We start from the raw sequence: 20,548 nt of genomic DNA on the forward strand, positions 1-20,548 counted from the left end.
GCCTCGGCCTCCCAGAGTGCTAGGATTACAGGCGTGAGCCACCGCGCCCAGCCATCATGCACATTTTAATTGAATATAAACTTTGGAAGTGGGATTGCTGTATCTTAGGGAATGTGCATTTAAAATTGCCGTTCAAGAAAAAAATACTAGTTTTTAATCCAGTCAATAGTATAAGTAAGCAGTTATTCATATTCTCTCAGGCCAACGTTTGATGAGCTATATGACTTAAAATCAAAAGTTAGGATATATAGTTTTACTTTTTGAAGCTAGGAATTCTAATATTTTCTTCTACAAATATATTTGTATGAGTGGACAAATATAAATCTTCACTTAATATTGTCGACAGGATCTTGGAAACTGTAACTTTAAGCAAAACGATATATAACAAAGCCAATTTTTTATCTTATCAACATTATAGCAAAATGATGTTGAATGAATCGATATTACTTGAGGACCTGCTATATGTCATTTTGCTTAAAGTCGTGTTTCCAAGAACCTATCGATGATGTTAAGTGAGGACTTGCTGTACATGTAAACATATACATACACATGTGTGTATGTTTCATTGCAGTATTGCTACCGATAGTAATTTTTTAAAAGAAGCAATAATCTATATATTTATTGATTGAGAAATTGTTTTAAAAATCTGGCAGATCCATTTATTGGCATATTGTATAGCTGTTAAAAAATAGTATAGTGTGTAACATCAAAACATATCAATATAATTCTTATTAAAATTCCTGTTAATTTCAGTATTCATGCAGATTATCTAATACCCTGGCCTCTCAGTTCCTTGATCTCTTTTTCTCTAGTTATCTTGTCCTCTCCCTTACCTCCATTCACCATCATGGTTGTACCATATACCTTGTCATTACCAAGTACTACAATCCCTCCTGCATTGGCCACCTCACAGAGACAGATGGACCCCACCTAAAATTTGGTTCAGATGTCAAGATTTCTGATGACACACACACATACACACACACACCCCAGGAGGGTATAAAATTGTTTGTTAGACACATAATGAGGCTTTCTGGAGAAAGCAGGGCAGTTTTCCGGACCTGGTCTGAAAATGGTTTGAGAGAGCAGAGAAAGGACATGAGCTTGGGTTTTTTTTTTGTTTGTTTGTTTGTTTGTTTTGTTTTTGAGAGTCTCACTCGGTTGCCCGGGCTAGAGTGCCATGGCATCAGCTTGGCTCACAACAACCTCAAACTCCTGGCCTCAAATGATACTCCTGCCTCAGCCTCCCGAGTAGCTGGGACTACAGGCATGCGCCACCATGGCCGGCTAATTTTTTCTATTTTTAGTAGAGACGGAGTCTTGCTCTTACTCAGGCTGGCCTCCAACTCCTGACCTCAAGCGATCCTCCCGGAACTGCTGACCTCAAGCAATCCTCCTGCCTCGGCCTCTCAGAGTGCTAGGATTACAGGCGCGAGCCACCACAGCTGGCCTAGGCTTGGGGTTTTTATGGGTGCTTAGGTGGGGCTGGGGTGAGGGTCCTTGTGTGTGGGCTGGAACTCACATGGTCTGAGCTTCCCTCTGGTGCCAAAGGAGGAAGCATCCAGGATTTGTTTTTAGCTTGCCCAGATGTGGGACAGAAGGGAAAGAGGGAGGGGTGGAACTTAAAAGCTGTCAACAGTGAAACATCAGTCATGGAATCAGGCTTTTGATTACACCTCTGCTATCTCTATTTCAAGCATTCTACTCTCCAAACTCTACCTTATTCTCTCTAATACATTGATTCCAATAACCCTTTGATATCGCTGGGACCTATAGTGTATCTATTCTTTCTTTTCACTGTTGCTAACCCCTCTCAGGTCCTCACTTCCCTCCTTACATAGCTTGAAGTTCAGAGTCAGTAATTATGGAGACTTGCATACAACTAACTTTTTTCTCTCTCTCACACTTCATTACACTGGCTTGGCAAGACCACAGCCTTCGTGTGGTAGGCAGAATAATGGCCCCCCAAGGATGTCTACATACTAATTCCTGAAACCTGTGAACATGTTATATGGCAAAGAGGAATTAAGGTCGAAGATGGAATTAAGGTCACTCATCAGCCGACCCTAAAATAGGAAATTATCTTGGACTGTCCGAGAGGGCCCAGTGTAATCACAGAGGTCATTAAAAGTGGAAGAGGGATGCAGAAGAGCAGGTCAGCGAGATGCGGTGTGAGAGGGACTCAACCTGTCACAGCTGGATTGGAAGATGGAGGAAAGGGCCATGAGCCAAATGTGTGTGGCCTCTGGAAGCTGGAAAGACAAGAAACGGATTCTCCCCTGGAGCCTCCAGATAGGAATGCAGCCCTGCTGACACCTTAATTTTAGCCCAGTGGGACCCGTGTCAGACTTCTAACCTATATAACCTGCAAGACAGAGGATAATACATTTGTGTGGTTTTAAGCCATTACGTTTGTGATAATTTGTAACAGCCACAATAGGAAACTAATACACTTTGCTAAATCCGACTCAGGCCCACTGAGATGAACATGGTTGAAGAAACAATCGTGCTGCCTGGTCTCACTTGAAATCCATAATTATTAACGTCAAGCAGGCCCTCAGTGCTACTTGGCAGTCATATTATGTTCTCTCATGTATTCACGTTCTCTCATGTATTCACGCATCCCTTCTACTCTGTGCCTACTTCATACCTTCTTGCTTTCAGACCCTCCACACCCCCCTCATCTCTCTGAGCCTGTGACCTTGCTTCCAATTTCACTGGGCTGATAGAAGCCATCAGAAGAGAACTTCCACAAGTTTCTTCTCCCATATCAACCTACCTCCCAGCGCTATTCCTATGTTCTTTGCCTTCTGTCCTGTTACTATGGATGAACTCTCCATGCATATAGCTAAGGCACAACCCCTCCATTTGTACAAAAGATTTCATCCCTTGTCACCCACTGGTATAAGGACTTTGATCCATCTTTTTAGAGTTCTTCATCTCTAAAAAAAGCCTCTCTTGACCCTACTTTCCACTCCAGTTACTGCTCCATTTCTTTTCTTCCATTTACAGCAAAATTCCAGGGATAAGTATCATCGCCCACACTTCTCATTTCCAATTTCTTTCCTCCCAGCTTCTCTTGAACTCACTCCAATCAGGTTTGTACCCCTATTACTCTACTCAAATTGCTCTTGTCAATCAAGGTCACCAATGACTTTCATATAACTAAATGCAGTGGTCAATTCTCAATCCTTATCTTCCTTGACCAGCAATATTCGTCAAAGCTGATCACTTCTCCATGAAACTCATGATTCAATTGTTTTCCAGGACCCCTCACTTCCTGAATTTCTTCCCACCTCACTGGCTGCTGCGTCTCAGATTCTGCTGATACTGCTCCTCCTATCTTCTAAGATACTTTAAATAAAGTAAATCCCCAGACTTCATGGCATTTCACCCTTAAATACTTCAGTATATATCTCTTAGAAAGAACATATTCTTATAAAACCACCATACCACATCACACCTAACAAAATAAACTCATTCATTGATACCATCTAATACACAGTCCATATTCAAATTTTTCAAGTAGTCTTTTTATAATGGTTTTTCTTTTTTTGAATCAGGATCCAAAGAAGGTCCACAACTGCATTTGGTCGTTATATGTTTCTTGAGCTTCTTTTAATCTAGAACAATTCTCCCTCCACTACTTTTATTTCTATGCCAGTGATTTGGATTAGCCTGATGGCTTTCTTATAGTGTCACCAGCTTGTTCTCCAGTAATTTAAACTAAAGGTCTGATAAGATTAAGGTTCAACATTTTTAGCATGAATACTTCATAGGTAAGGCTGTGTACTTAATATCGCATCATATCCAGAAGCATATAATGTCTGAATTTCCTACTTTTAGTAATGCTAAGCTTGATCAGTGGGTTCAGTGATCACAGACTAATCCTTCCTTTGCAAAGTTGCATTTTTCCCCGTATGATGAGGAAGTATTATAATAATACTTTGGAGATACTTTAGTATCCTGTGAATATCAGTTCCCCATCAACCTTTCATCCATTGATAATCATTGCCCAAATCAGTTACTTCATTAGGGATTACAAAATGATGATTTTCTGGCTGGGCTTGGTGGCTCATGCCTGTAATCCTAGTGCCCCGGGAGGCTGAGGCGGGAGGATCACTTGAGCCCAGGAGTCTGAGCTTGCTGTGAGCTAGGCTGATGCCACGGCACTCTAGCCCGGGCAACAGAGAGAGACTCTGTCTCAAAAGAAAACAAAAGAAGAAAAAAACAAAGTGATGATTTTCTGATTGCACCATTCCTTCTGTATTCATTAGCTGAAATTCTTCTCTATATGATCTTAATGTTGGAATGCCATATCTTTTTTATTTTTAATATTCTCCTTCCTTTGGTAATCTTATCCAGGTTCTTGGCTTTAAATCCCATCTCTATCCTGAGAACTTTCACAGTTTTTTAAAGTAAATTTTATTTTGGAATAATTTTGTTTTTTTATTTTGGCTAAAGCAAGAAGATCGCTCAAGGCCAGGAGTTTGAGACAACGTAGTGAGACCCTGTCTCTACAAAAATAAAAATAAAAAAATTAGCCAGGTATGGTAGTCCACACCTGTAATCCCAGCTACTCAGGAGGCTGAGGCAGGAGGATCACTTGAGCCCAGGAGTTTGGGGTTACAGTGAGCTATGATCATGCCACTGCACTTCAGCAGGCGTGACAGAGTGAGACCCTGTCTCTAAAAATTAAAAATGAAATGTATGATACATTATTATTAACAGTAGTCACATGCTGTGCAATAGATCGCCAAAACCTTTTCCTCTTGTCTAACTGAAACTTTGTACCCTGTGACCAACATCTTTCCTTTCTCCAGTCCCCCCCAACCCCCTGTGCACCCCCACCCCCAGCTTCTAGTAACCACCATTCTACCTACTCTCTACTTTTATGAATTTGACTTTTTTAGATTCCACATAGAAGTGAGATCATGGATTATTTGTGTCTCTGTGCCTGGTTCATTTCACTTAGCAAAATGTCTTCTAGGTTCATCCATGTCACAAATGACAGAATCTCCTGCTTTTTAAAGGCTGAATAGTACTCCATTGCCTATGTATACTACATTTTAAAAGTCCATTCATGTGTTTATGGGTAATTCGGTTGTTTCCATATCTTGGCTATCGTGAATAATGCTGCACTAAACATGGGAGTGCAGATAGCTCTTCAACGTACTGATTTCAGTTCCTTTGGAAATATACCCAGAAGTGAGATTGCTGGATCATATTGGTAATTTTATTTTTAGTTTTTTAAGGAAACTCCATATGGTTTTCCAAAATGGCTGTATAATTTATAATACCACCAGCAGTATAAAAGCGTTCCCTTTTCTCCACATCCTTGCCAACACTTCATATCTTTCCTCTTTTTTATTTAATAGCCATTCTAACAGGTGTGAGGCGATACCTCATTGTGGTTTTAATTTGCATTTCTCTGATTGTTACTGGTACTTGTCCCTGAGGCCGAATCAGTGAGAATGACCAGGACAAGTGGTTTGAGGAAAAGGAAAGAAAGGAAAGAGAAGTTTATTAATTTGCGGGCAGATGAGAAGGGAGGCAGACTAGTGTCTCAAAAGACCACCATCCTGCCTTTAAGCAGAAATACAGGGCTTTTCAAAGGGGGGTTTTCAGAGGTTGGGCTCTGGTCTCGGTGACCAGTGTCACATGTTGTGGCCTTGGGCTATTGTTTAACTAGTTGGTGGTGTCGGTGGACCTTATCTCCAGTGAAGATGATCTCGTGACCTTTGTTGAGATAATTCTGTTGAGCTATCTCCTGTGATTTAAGATACTAGAAAACAAACAGCAAAGAACATTTTCCTGCCCCTTTGATTACTGGCCTCGGGGAAGGAATGCAGGTTTTAATTGCCAAAAAGAGTGGGGGTTTTAGAAAGAGAACTCTTAAAACATTTTGCCCTTTTTTAGGCCTTTACCTCTGTTACATGATGATTATCATTTATCACATTTTTGTCTTTAGTCCTGACCTCTTTTGAACTCTAGACTCCTGAATCTACTTTACATCTCTACGTGATAATAGATATATCAAACTTTTTTTTTTCTGAGACAGGGTCTTGCTCTGTTGCCCGGCTAGAGTGCCGTGGCATCATCATAGCTCACTGCAACTTCAAACTCTTGGGCTTAAGTGATCCTCCTGCCTCAGCATCCCGAGTAGCTGGGACTACAGGTGTGTGCCACTATGCCTGGCTAATTTTTCTATTTTTTGTAGAGATGGGGGTCTTGCTCTTGCTCAGGCTCGTGTCGAACTCTTGGCCTCAAGAGATCCTCCCACTTAGGCCTCCCAAAGTGCTAGGATTTCAAGGTGCGAGCCACTGCGCCCAGCGCTGACTTATCAAAGTTAACATGTCTAAAACCAAAGGGTGAAAACCACGTGTTCATATCAATAGGTGCAGAAAAGGAATTTGACAAAATCCAGCACCCTTTCGTTATTAAAACACTCAACAAATTAGAAATACAAGGTAACTTCCTTAACTTCACAAAGGGCATCGACACAAAACCCATAGCTAATATCATATTTAATGGTGAAAGACTAAAAGCTTTCCCCTCTTATATCAGGAATAAAACAAGGATGTTTGCCTGCTCTTGCCACTTCTATTCACGTCATGATTCAATATTATAGCAGAGATTCTAGCCAGGGTAATTAGGAAAGAAAAAGAAAGGCATGCAGATTGGAAAGGAAGAAGTAAAACTATCTGCATTTGTAGGTGACATTATCTTTATTCTCTCCAATTTTTTTTGTTGTTACTTGGAGACAGAGTCTCACTCTGTTGCCTGGGCTAGAGTGCCATGGCGTCAGCCTAGCTCACAGCAACCTCAAACTCTTAGGCTTAAGCGATCCTTCTGCGTCAGCCTCCTGAGTAGCTGGCACTACAGGCACGCGGCACCATGCCTGGCTGATTTTTTTCTATATGTCTTTAGTTGTTCAGCTAATTTCTTTCTATTTTTTAGTAGAGATGGGGTCTTGCTCTTGCTGAGGCTGGTCTCGAACTCCTGACCTCAAGCGATCCTCCTGCCTCGGCCTCCCAGAGCGCTAGGATTATAGGTGTGAGCCACCGCGCCCAGCCATCCTCCAATTTTTTATTGTGTTAAAATACACATAACATAAAATTTACCATCTTAACCATTTTTAAGTGTACATTTCACTGGCATTAAATACATTCATGATGCTGAGTCCATTACCACCATCCATCTCCATAACTCTTTCTATCTTGTAAAACTAAAATTCTATAACCATTGAATATAACTCCCCATTTCCCCTTCCCCCAGTCCCTGGCGACCACCATTCTTCTGTCTGTCTCTATGAATTTGACTACTCTAGGTACCTCATAAGTGGAATCATATAGTATTTGTCTTTTTGTGATTGGCCTATTATACTTTGCATAATGTGCTCAAGGTTCATCCAGTTGTAACATGTGACAGGATTTCCTTCCTTTTTAAGCTGAATAATATTCCATTGTATGTATATACCATATTTTTCCATTGAGGCATTTTATTTGTAAGTATGTATTACATCCCTAGAAAAAGAATCCCAGAATTTTCCTTCCTGTGTGTTTTTGTCTTGCTTTTTTATGGTCCATGATGCCAGCTGAGGTTGTCAGTACAATGAAACCACACTGGTGAGATGGGAGCAGATTATTCTGCCATTTTTCTAGATCTTTGAGCTCACATCAAATCTGGGGCTGATCACTCCACACTTGTTTAACCTGCCTGTGAGCTTCACAACAATTTTCCCAGCTCTGTGATCATCAGTGTTTTCAAAAGTACCAATGTAACCATGCTTCATCATCATAGTGAAGGAGCTCAGGAAATTTCACCCCAAAACATGACTCCTTGGTATAAAGAGTATTTTGCATTAAAGGCCCTTAGAGATCAACGGGCATTGGAAGGGGCTTTCCCTCTATCTGCATAAACCAGACAGACCCATCAAAAAGAACAATCACTTCCCCTCCCTGTTATCTCAATATATTGCAGGAAAGAAGATCAAGAATGCAGTCAGACCTGGCCCAAATCATTTTAAATGTTATACCCATCTCTCAGGTTAATTTACAAGTCAGTCTGTTTCCCCTCATCCATTCATTCTCCCAAGTATCTATTCATCCTTCCTAGCAACAATTTATTGCCTCTAAAAGGAATTAACCTATATTCCTCATTTTCCCCTCTCCCCCTAAAATGAGGGTATAGAAATTCCTGGACCCCACCGGGATATCGGGTAATCACTCTGTGGTTCTCCCCCACGTGCAGGTAAATAAACCTCTTTCTCTTATTAATCTACCTTATTCTGAGTTGAACTTTCAGTGAGCCTTCCGGAGCGAAGAGGAAGTTTCCCCTTGCCCCCACAACAGTCCCCTCGCCCCCACAGCAGTTGGAAACCCGCTGATGACTTTGGAGCATGGCCTAAGAAATATAAGACAAAGAAAAATGTATAAAACATGTATGTTCAATTTAATGGTAAGCCTGGGCTCTCAGGATAGGAGCCTATACAAGATTTGGTTTGGGGCTTAGCACTGTCTAGCTACGTACTCTATTTCACCTATAAGAGCAATCACTTATAACAGTGTAAGGCTTTCTGTAGTTTTTATTATCTGTGTCATTGGCTTTGGATTCCTCAAACGAGAACTAACCTGGACCAAACTATGTGGCCTGAACGAGAACCAAGGCTCTTACTGCTCTTTCCGGTCCTGTATATCCTGTCATAAAGAGAATACAAGCAGGCAAGGAAGAGCAAGGCCTGTTCCAAAGTGAGTTGAAGCAGGCAGGGTTCCAGAACCCCTCCTTTGTAATTTAGACCTGAAAATTTTAGTACTTTTTTGGTTGAACTTGGCAAATATCCTTCTGCTAGAATAAACAGGAAGATAGCATCCTCCTACGTACATGTTAACAACATACCCTCAGAAAGCAGCTGAACCTGCTGGCTAATTACTCCGGAAAAAACAGCCTAATGGTAATTATGCCAAAACCAAAATTATCTTTTTTTCTGGCATAGCAGATGTGCTTTGGCATCCAGAGGGATCATACCAGCCAATGTTCCTCAGCAGGAAGGAGGTTTCATTATTTAGGGGAGCATTTCGTGGCTAACATTCTGACTGGCCCTTTGGGATAAAGTTTAACTAGAAATGAAGTTCTCCAGGGACAATATTGAGGTCTTTTACAGTGGGTATAGACCTTTAGTACCTCCAGCTCCTTCATCTTCCAGCCCAAGTTATCTGGTTAACTACCGCCAGAAACAAAAGGACAAATATTGTCTGATTGTACCTATAAGAAATATCTAGAATAGGCGAAGACATAGAGACAAAAAGAAATTAGAAGTCATCAGGGACTGGGGGGAGGGTGAAATGGGGAGTTATTGCTTAATAGTACAGAGTTTCTGTTTGGTATAATGAGAAAGATAGCGAAGATGGTTGTACATTGTGAATGTAGTCAATGCCATTGTATATTTAAAATAGTTAAAATGGGCCCAGGAGCTTGAGGCCAGCCTGGGCAACATAGCGAAACCCCGAAATCCTGTCCCCGCAAAAAAAAAAAAAAATTACCTGGGCATGCATGCCTGTAATCCTAGCTACTCAGGAGGCTGAGGTCAGAGGATCGTTTGAGCCCAGGAGTTTGGGGTTACAGTGAACTATGATCAGGCCACTGCACTCCAGCCTGGGTGACAGAGACCCTGTCTCAAAGAACAGTGGTTAAAATGGCAAATTTTATGTTATGTGTATTTTTACCATGATTTTAAAAAAACCCAGAAATTTATTTTCTCACTGTTATGGAAGCTGGAAGTCCAAAATCCAGGTGTCAGCAGGGTTGGTTTCTTTTTGGAGGTTGTGAGAGGGGATCTGTTCCATGTCTCTCCTAGCTTTTGGTGGTACTGGCAATCTTAGGAGCTTTTTGGCTTGCAGATACATCACTCCATTCTCCACCTCCATCTTCATATGGCATTCTCCTCCCTTTGTTTCTGTGTCCCAATTTACCTCTTATAAGTACACCAGTCATTGGATTAGGGCCCACCCTAATCAGCATGACCTCATCTTAACTTGATTACATCTTCAAAGTCACTATTTTCAAATAAGGTCACATTCACAGGTTCCAGGTTGACATGAAATTTTGGGGGATTCTGTTCAACCTAGCACAAGGTGTTGCCATGGGTAACATCTTCTGGGGAAAGTACATAGAGTCAGATAGGGCATTGTCAACAAAAAGATCCTTGGAAATACCAACATTTACTAATATATGGGGACAGGCAGAGAGAGGAATTCAAGATGCAGACTAACAAGGAATGGTTAGAGAGGTAGGAAGAAATCTCGGAGAGAGTGGTGTATGCTACTGAACCCAAGGGGGAGGGGAAACTTCAAAAGGGAGGTGGCGGTCAGTGGTTTTAAACATAGTAGAAAGGTCAAGATGAAGACCAAGAAGTGGCCATTGGATTTGCCAATATGGAGGTCACTGGTGCCCTTGGTGAGAATAGTTGCATTAGAGTGCTGGGTAAGAAGCCAAATTGCAGCGTGTTGAGTTATGAATCCCAGTTTTGTATGCCTTCAAATTGAGAGGAAGCAGTCTATGGGCAAAGCAGTCTTTTCAGCGTCTTTCTTTCTCTCTCTCTCTCTGACCCACTGCTTAGATTCTATTATTAACATTTTACTACTTGCTTTATCATAAATCTGTTCGTCTATTCTTATCACATATGTATTCCATCAGTCCACCTTATTTTTTTTTTTTTGGATGCATTTTGAAGTAAGTTGCAGACATCAAGATACTTCTCCCCTAAACACTTCAGCATACAAACCATCAACTAGATTTCAATATTTGTTTAGTTTTTTTCTTTTAAAATAAAATTTGCTTACAAAGAAATACACAAATATTAAGTGTTCATCTGGTGAATTTTGACAAATGCATACACTTGTGTAACCCAAGCCCCTGTCAAGGTATTGAACACTATTATCACTCCAGAAAGTTCCCTCATGCCACTTCCCAGGCAATCCCCACCTCTGCTTTCTACCTCCAGAGGCAACCACTGCTCTGATGTTTTCCACCATAGATTAGTTTTGCCTGTTTCAGAACTTCAGATAAGTGAAATCATGCTGCTTCTACTCTTTCATGCCTGGCTTCTTTGGCTCAGTGTAGTATTTTTGAGATTCATACATATCTGAATTCATGCATATATTCATACATGTAGTTCTTTTCTATCATTGAGTCCATTGTTTGAATGTACCACAGATTGTTAATCCAAGCTGGACACTTGGGTTGTTTCCAGTTTCAGGCTATTATGGATAAAGCAGCACAGGTTTTTTTGACTCTTAAATGTCTGTCTTACAAATGGGACTAAACAGGGAAAAGCTAATTATTAAATAATTAGTAATACTTACTGTTTGACTAAAATGTGAACCATGTTGTCCTCTAACTTAGAAATCGCTATTATTTGATAATATGAAGTTTGTATTTATAAGTGATTATAAAATGTTTCCCACCTTGATTAAAGTGGCCATCCTGAAAGTGAGACCAAAAGGAAGCAATCCTCCTAGACTATTTCTGTCATGGTCCGGGCTTTAAATGAACCTATTTCCAATACTGGCATTCATGTCACCTGCAATTTTTATGTTGGCCATGTGTTTTGTTTTGATTTTGATTGAGAATCAAAAGACATCAGTCATGTCTAATGTATCAACAGGTACCTTGCCAAGGGGACTGGACATAGAGATATGTCAGGGAGCTGGATCAAGAGAGGGAAACTGAGTTCTTGTGAGAAGCACGGCAATAGCTCCAAATCACATGCATTGAGTTTGGCAGCACCAGGCCCTTCTACCCCCATAGAGACCTAGTGCCTGGTGGCCAGGTTAGAAAACAAAGAGCAACTTCCAGTTGCTTTGCATGTGAAGCAAATAAAATTTTATTGGGTCAGGGTCTTTGCATTTAGTTCCCTATCCCTTCACATTCTAGAAGAACATTGTAGAGAATGTTCCAGAGAGCCCTCCAGATCAAGGAAAATCGAGTGTTTGTCTCATGCAGCTTAAGCTTGCTCGCCCTTTCCAGCTGCTGATGTGCAAACACTGCATGTTTAGCTGGGCTTAGCTCTTTGGGGCGCAGGTACAGTATGGCTTATTGGTTTCTCCAGGTAGGAAAACTTTTCAGCATATAAGCCTGGTGGTCTCTCTGGGGAGAGGAAGTTTTTCTTGAGGTATCAGCTAGCTCCAAAGGGTGGTGGGTGGGATGGGATTGTTGACAGGTTCAGGAAGATGTTTGCATCTTCCTGAAAGATGCTTTGATGATTTTAAATGTCCACTTGGGCAGGCTTCTTATGGCAGAGACCTTTGGGTAGAGTTAGGACCCAAGGAGTTAGCAACTGGGCAGTTCTGCCTCTGAAAGGCTAGCTTTGTGGGTGACAGGACTTGTAGCCTGAGTTTAATGGTTGTGTACCCTTACTCCAGGGTCTTGAACTTGTTTTCTCACGTGATCCTCCTGCCTCGGCCTCCTGAAGTGCTAGGATTATAAGTGTGAGCTACCACGCCTGGCCAGGAGTTGTTTGTATATAATCTTTTTATGTGTCCTTTGAAACAATCCTTAAAGGGAACCATGCTCTAGGCATGTAATTTTGGGTACAATCATTAAAACATGTAAAGACTTTTGTTTTTATTGTCCCTTGCTATGGAATTAAAACTCAGCATTCCCCCCCTATACTCTAGCACTGTTATTCTCCTTGTTCTCCTGCTTGAGAGATGTGGTTCTTTGTCCTGAACTGGTTATTCTTCTCTTGTCCTCTTGGCTCGCAAGCACGCCTGGCTTCTCTCCAACCAAGTCCAAGGAGGATAAGGGAGCAATTTTGGAAAAAAATATTTGAGCCCATGAAGTGTTAGCTAAGTTCTCCAGATCATTAGGGATCCTGTGTGCCATAGATGGACACATGATTGCATTAGTAGTAAAAAGGATATATGCTTTCCTTCCAAGCCCTGGAAAATGGAAGTGAGTAGAGGTTAAGTGACAAAATCAGACTATGTTACACAAAGCATTCTAGTCTTGCGAATAATCAGATATCCAGAACAGAGCTAGAAAAAGCAGGTTTTATTTCCCCCCACTATCTCCATTGTAGGGAAAGAATACCATCCTAAGTCCAGCTTCATCTGTGGAGCAGACTGAGAGGAGGGGAAGGGCTGAGATGCGGTATCAGACCTGCTAACTAGGGTGGACCAGGCACTGGGAAGGCAGCTTGGCTGACAGCGGTGCTTTAACCTAGCCAGAAAGTGGTGGTGTCCAAGGAATACTGTAAACTCTGGTCGTGGTTCAGACAGAGGTTGGCAAATGGGGGTTCCAGAAGGTGGGTAGAGCCTTGCAATAGGAATCTTGGGTTGGTGGTAAGAAATCTGGGCAGATAGTTGTCATCTAAAAGGTGTGATTAGCGGGAACTCTGGCCCAGAGCTAGGGTTCAGGGGCAGCACTTTAGCCTCTGGTGAGGAGGAGGACAGGCTAGAGTTAGACAGAACTCCAGGCTTCATGGGGATTCAAGATACTGAGTAGGTTACCAGTTCATGAACTTGGAAATAGTCTAATAGTAAAAAATGACATATTTTCTCCTACAAGCTCTGAAACAGACCAAGGCTGAAGACCAGTTATCCAGGTGAAGCACCTGGGTGGTGGGAATGGGGTTCAGAGTCAGGCACTTAGTCCAGTGGTCGCCACGATGGCCTCACATTGAGGTCAGAGTAACGGGAATGTAACTTCATTCTAAAGCCCACCAGAGTTGCGGGGGGTGGTGCAGCTGACCTGCCAGCATAGGAATGGCAGAGTTTTGGAGCCAGCAGGCTCTGTGTTGTTCCTTCTCTTCATCTGTCATTCACTTGACTTTTACTGAGTGTCTGATCCCTATCCCCGTTCTCAAGGAGCTCACAGTCAGATACATAAGCAGGCAGATACACAAACACACGATTTTTTCTTTTTCAATAAACTTTTTATTTTAGAAGAGTTTTAGATTTACAGAAAAATCATAAAGATAGTACAGAGTTCCCATATACCCCACACACAATTTCCCTTATTGTAGTGGACATCTTACATTAGTATGGTATGTGTGTATATATATACTCAAACATTTTAAATTAAAAGCATGAGTTAACAGATAAAGCAGTGTCTTATTTGTGTATATTTTGAATGACCTAGTAAATTTTGATTGGAATTATTTTTATTCAGTAGCTTTAATTAAAACATTTTTCAAAACCACCTCTCTACAACTGCACTTTATTTATGGAAATAAATTATATAAAATGCAAATATTATCAACATTTAAAACCTACCATAGTTCTGTTCTACTGGCTTGTTCAGCAAAATTCTATGTTTTAGTCTTTCATTGAAACTTCAAGTTTCTTTGTACCTAGTTACAGTGCTCACAAATTTGCATATTCATATATTCATTCAACAAATCCTTATTGACTGTCCACTATGTCACAGTCACTATTTCTAGATGCTGGAAACAATATTGAGCAAAACCAGCAATGGTCCCTGCCCTTACAGAACTTCCAGTTTAATGGAGGGGTATGCAATAATCAAATAATTATATTCTTTCCCCAGGGAATTGTTTTGGCATCCTTGTTGAAATCAGTTGACCATGAATCACTGAAGAACAGGAGTGACATGATTTCTTTTATGCTTTAAGATAGTATTGCTGGCCATTATGTAGAGATTGTATTGCAGGCGGCAAGAGTTGATCTAGGGAGACCAGTGAGTAAGAAGTTGCGGTTATCCAGGCCAGAGATGATGGTGACTTGGGCCACGTTAGTGGTAGTAGAGATGGAGAGGAAGCGGTTATACTTGGGAAATAAAGTTAGTAGGACCTGGGACTGCCTGGGCCAGGGGTAGGGGTGCATGCAAAGAGGGGAGAGGTCAAGGATGATTCATATTTGGGTTAGGGTCAAGGATAATCTTTAGATTTGGTGGCTAAGTGCATGGTAGTGTCATTTACTACCACACAAATGGAGAAGCATGTTTTTAGAGGGGAAATAGCGAGTTTAATTTGGGACGAATTGAATTTGAGGTACCTGTGAGACCGTCAAGTTGAGATGTCTAGAAGGCAGTTGGAATATGGATCTAGACTATAGCTTGGGGACAAGGTCCGGGTTGAAGAGAGTGATTTGGGAGTCACGAGCTCATAGGTGGGAGTGGAAGCCCTGGGAAAGCTTAAGGAGAAAGTATAAGGAGTGAGAGGAGGTCCCAGGACTGAGTCCTCTGGGAGGAAGAATAGGAGCCCAAGAAGAACTTAAAGAAGAAATGGCCGGTGATGGAGGAGGAAAACCAGGAGGAAGCTATAGGAATCTGGTAGAAGGTGGGAATTGTAAGGGGGAAGTGATGAATAGTGTCAAATATATCACAGAGTTCCAGTAAAATAAGGTCTGAGAAGCACCCATGTTTTTATGCCCCAACACATAGAGGTTGGTTTGTTTGTTTTACAAAAAATATCACTTCATACTTAAGGGTGGCAATTTATTTTTAATACTATGAAACCAATAACCTCTACACACTCTTTTTTTTTTTTTTTTTGAGACAGGGTCTCGCTTTGTTGCCCCAGCTAGACTGCAGTTGCATCAGCATAGCTCACTGTAACCCCAAACTCCTGGGCTCAAACGATCCTCTTTTTTTTTTTTTTTTTTTTTTTCCCGAGACAGAGTCTCATTCTGTTGCCCTGGCTAGAGTGAGTGCCGTGGCGTCAGCCTAGCTCACAGCAACCTCAGACTCCTGGGCTCAAGCGATCCTACTGCCTCAGCCTCCCGAGTAGCTGGGACTACAGGCATGCGCCACCATGCCCGGCTAATTTTTTCTATATATTTTTAGCTGTCCAATTAATTTCTTTCTATTTTTGGTAGAGACGGGGTCTCGCTCTTGCTCAGGCTGGTTTCGAACTCTTGGCCTCAAGCAGTCCTCCCACCTCGGCCTCCCAAAGTGCTGGGATTATAGGTGTGAGCCACCACATCAGGCCTGCACATTCATTTTCCACACCTAGTGCTTGAAGGTGTTGCTGGCAGTGTCTGGTGGATATTTGTTTGTCTTAAGTGACGCCAGCTTTCACTGGCATCTTCTGTGCTAATCTTTCCCATCCTGAATTAAGGATATTAAAAGTCCAACTGCAGCGGCCAGTTCTCCTCCACAGGGAGAACTAGTCTCTAAAAAAATTATTTCAGAAAATTAATTAATTAATTAAAAACAAAGGACAACTGCAGTTTGGATTCTAAAACAGACTCTAAAGCATTCTTGGACGGAATGTTCAATGTTTCTTTTCTTTCTTTTTTTAACCTTTTTTATAGATATGTGAAAGAGGCCAAAGAAGCAACTAAAAATGGAGATCTGGAAGGAGCATTTAAACTTTTCAATCTGGCAAAGGACATTTTTCCCAATGAAAAGGTGATGAGCAGAATCCAAAAAATACAGGAAGCCTTGAAGGAGTTGGCAGAACACGGAGATGATGAATTTACAGATGTGTGCAACTCTGGCCTGCTGCTGTATCGAGAACTGCACGACCAACTCTTTGAGCACCAGAAGGAAGGTGTGGCTTTCCTCTATAACCTATACAGGGATGGAAGAAAAGGTGGTATCTTGGCAGATGACATGGGATTAGGGAAGACCATTCAAATCATTGCTTTCCTTTCTGGTATGTTTGATGCTTCGCTTGTGAATCATGTGCTGCTGATCATGCCAACCAATCTTATTAACACGTGGGTAAAAGAATTTGTCAAGTGGACTCCAGGAATGAGAGTCAAAACCTTTCATGGTCCTAGCAAGGATGAGCGTTCCAGAAACCTCAAACGGATCCAACAAAGGAATGGCGTCATTATCACCACATACCAAATGTTGATCAATAACTGGCAGCAACTTTCAAGCTTTAATGGCCAAGAGTTTGTGTGGGACTATGTCATCCTTGATGAAGCACATAAAATAAAAACCTCATCTACTAAGTCTGCAATATGTGCTCGTGCTGTTCCTGCAAGTAATCGTCTCCTCCTCACAGGAACCCCCATCCAGAATAATTTACAAGAACTATGGTCCCTATTTGATTTTGCTTGTCAAGGGTCCCTGCTAGGAACATTAAAAACTTTCAAAATGGAGTATGAAAATCCTATTACTAGAGCAAGAGAGAAGGATGCCACCCCAGGGGAAAAAGCCTTGGGATTTAAAATATCTGAAAACTTAATGGCAATCATAAAACCCTATTTTCTCAGGAGGACTAAAGAAGAAGTACAAAAGAAAAAGTCAAGCAACGCAGAGGTCAGACTTAGTGAAACGAATGCAGATGTTGATGCCACTTGTGAAATGCCTTCCCTTTCCAGGAAAAATGATTTAATAATTTGGATACGTCTTGTACCTTTACAAGAAGAAATATACAGGAAATTTGTGTCTTTAGATCATATCAAGGAGTTGTTAATGGAGACACGCTCACCGTTGGCTGAGCTAGGTGTCTTAAAGAAGCTGTGTGATCACCCTAGGCTGCTGTCTGCACGGGCTTGTCATTTGCTGAATCTAGGGACTGTCAAATTCTCTGCTCAAGATGGAAATGAAGGGGAAGATTCCCCAGACATGGATCATATTGATCAAATAACTGATGATACACTGATGGAAGAATCTGGAAAAATGATATTCTTAATGGACCTGCTGAAGAGATTGCGAGATGAGGGGCATCAAACTCTGGTGTTTTCCCAATCAAGGCAAATTCTAAACATCATCGAACGCCTCTTAAAGAATAGGCACTTTAAGATGTTGCGAATCGATGGGACAATTACTCATCTTCTGGAACGAGAAAAGAGAATTAACTTATTCCAGCAAAATAAAGATTACTCTGTTTTCCTGCTTACCACTCAAGTAGGTGGTGTTGGTTTAACATTAACTGCAGCAACTAGAGTGGTCATTTTTGACCCTAGCTGGAATCCTGCAACTGATGCTCAAGCTGTGGATAGAGTTTACCGAATTGGACAAAAAGAAAATGTTGTGGTTTATAGGCTGATCACTTGTGGGACTGTAGAGGAAAAAATATATAGAAGACAGGTGTTCAAGGACTCATTAATAAGACAAACTACCGGTGAAAAGAAGAACCCTTTCCGATATTTTAGTAAACAAGAATTAAGAGAGCTCTTTACAATCGAGGATCTTCAGAACTCTGTAACCCAGCTGCAGCTTCAGTCTCTGCACGCTGCTCAGAGGAGATCTGACGAGAAACTAGATGAACATATTGCCTACCTGCACTCTTTGGGGATAGCCGGAATCTCAGACCATGATTTGATGTATACACGTGATCTCTCTGTTAAAGAAGAGCTTGATGTGATAGAAGAATCTCACTATATTCAACAAAGGGTTCAGAAAGCTCAATTCCTTGTTGAATTAGAGTCTCAAAATACAGAGCTCCTGATGGAACAACAAAGAGCTAGAAATGAGGGGGCCTGGCTAAGAGAACCTGTGTTCCTTTCTCAAGCAAAGAAAAAATGCCCTAAATCGAATAATCCACAGCCTCAGCCTTCACCTCTTATAACTACTCATCATACCCAGGAAGAACATATCATTTCCCAAATGTCAAATGTAATCATTGATGATCTGCCAGAAGGGGGTGAGAAAGATCTCTCCAGTATCAAGGCAGACTTTACCATCCTGCAAGATGGTAGGCACCCAGGTGAAAGTGCATTTGATGCCGATTCTATAGCTATTTTACCGAAGGGGTTTGGAGGTTTAGAAGAAACTCGGAATGACTCTTTATCGGGAATGACAGGAAGCTTTGCAACTGAAAAGGAAGCTCTACAAAAAGAGACATTCCAAGAGGGGCCTACACAGGAGGCACTGCAAGAGAACCCTCTGGGAAGTTTTAATTATTTACTTAGCAAATCAATCAAAGCTGATCCCAAACCAAATCTAGATCAACTAAAGGATGATGAGATTTTACATCACAGCAATCCTTGGGCCATTAATCCCCTAACAAATGAAAATCAAAATACAGAGTCAAGTGTATCCGTTATTGAAATAGCTGATGACTTGTCAGTATCCCATGGTGCACTGCAGGACGCTCAAGCAAATGAGGCCAAGTTGGAAGAGGAACCTTCCATATCTTCACCACAGTATGCTTGTGATTTCAATCTTTTCTTGGAAGACTCTGCAGACAATGGAAAAAATCCTTCCAGTCAGTCTTTGAAGCATGTGGAGAAAGAAAATAGCTTGTGTGGCTCTGCAGCTAATTCCAGAGCAGAGTCTGTGCATAGCAAACCATATCTCAGTTGGGATTTTTGTGAGAAAGACGATGAACCAGAAGAAGTAGTAGTTAATGTGAAAATCAGAAGTAAAGCTAGAAGGATTGTTTCAGATGGTGAAGATGAAGATAATTCTTTTAAAGGTATCTCAAGCACAAATTCATTTAACACATCTCCCTTTCAGTTCTCATCTGTGAAACAATTTGATGCTTCAACTCCCAAAAACGACATCAGTCCACCTGCAAGGTTCTTTTCTCCCCAAGTATCCAACAGTGTAAACAAGTCTATAAACCCCAGAAGATCTCTGGCTTCTAGGAGATCTCTTATTAATATGGTTTTAGACCATGTGGAGGATATGGAGGAAAGACTTGACAACAGCAGCGAAGCAAAGAGCACTAAAGATTATCTAGAAGAAGAGGCAGAGGAAAGCAGTGGGGAAGGCTCCGGGTGTATAGAAGAGGATGCTTCTGGAGAAACACTGTCTTCAGAAAACAAGTCTAGCCAGTTAACTATGTCTAAGCCTAGCGCTTTAGCTCAGGAAACCTCTGCTGGTGAGCCCGAGTCTCTGTCTTGTGGTTCTCCCCAGGATAAGGCAGTGGAGGCTGTGAATGACTACGAGACTCTTGTAACGCGCGGAAAAGAACTGAAGGAGTGTGGGAAGATACAGGAGGCCCTAAACTGCTTAGTTAAAGCACTTGACATAAAAAGTGCAGATCCTGAAGTCATGCTCATGACTTTAAGTTTGTATAAGCAACTTAATAACACTTGAGAATGTAACCTAGTTATGGTATTTTAAAGTGAAACTGAGTATGAGGTAATTTTTGTTTCCATAATTGGATTCTTTGGGAGCATGAAGCATTCAGGCTTAAGGTGAGAAAGATCTCAGAAAGCAACTTCTGCCTCTACCTGCTGGCTCCTGTCTCCCTGCCCCCCTTACATATATTCTGGTATTCTAAGTACTAGCTTAGTATTTCTTCACTTGAATATTCTTAAATTTTTCTTTTAGGCATATTCTATAAACTGAACTACGTTATTTCTAGAGAAGTTTTTGTAAAATTGTTGTGGCTTTCTTAGTTCTACTGAAAGTGATCACCTTTGTATATCACAGTGCAGATAAGAAAATTAAAGTTACTTTTCTCAAATGTTTTCTATTCCCTTTCTTTCACTGAGATGATGTCAACCACAGGGGGGTTTTGGCCGCGGTTCAGTTGCTGGTTGTACAAAGATCCAATTATTGAGACAACTCAAGGATTGCCAAGGAAGAAGGGACTTTTTAAAATGAAAGACATCTTGTGGGAAGTAGCTAAGATCATGGGATTTTAAGGGAGAGGCCAGGTGCCTTGGGGCAGGTC

General features: G+C 41.3%; 1 protein-coding gene across 1 annotated transcript in view; it reads left to right on the forward strand.

Moving 5' to 3' along the window:
* Positions 1-20,345, forward strand: part of ERCC6L (excision repair cross-complementation group 6-like) — a 27,139-nt gene extending 6,794 nt beyond the window's left edge. Inside the window, exon 2 of the mRNA XM_012643492.1 lies at positions 16,278-20,345. Within this exon, the coding sequence (XP_012498946.1) occupies positions 16,278-19,965 (3,688 nt within the window). The 3' untranslated portion in view covers positions 19,966-20,345. The remainder of the gene's footprint in view (positions 1-16,277) is intronic.
* Positions 20,346-20,548: the final 203 nt, after the last annotated feature.

Source organism: Propithecus coquereli, unplaced genomic scaffold (assembly GCF_000956105.1).
Source record: "Propithecus coquereli isolate 6110/MARCELLA unplaced genomic scaffold, Pcoq_1.0 Scaffold101, whole genome shotgun sequence".
NCBI lineage: Eukaryota > Metazoa > Chordata > Mammalia > Primates > Indriidae > Propithecus > Propithecus coquereli.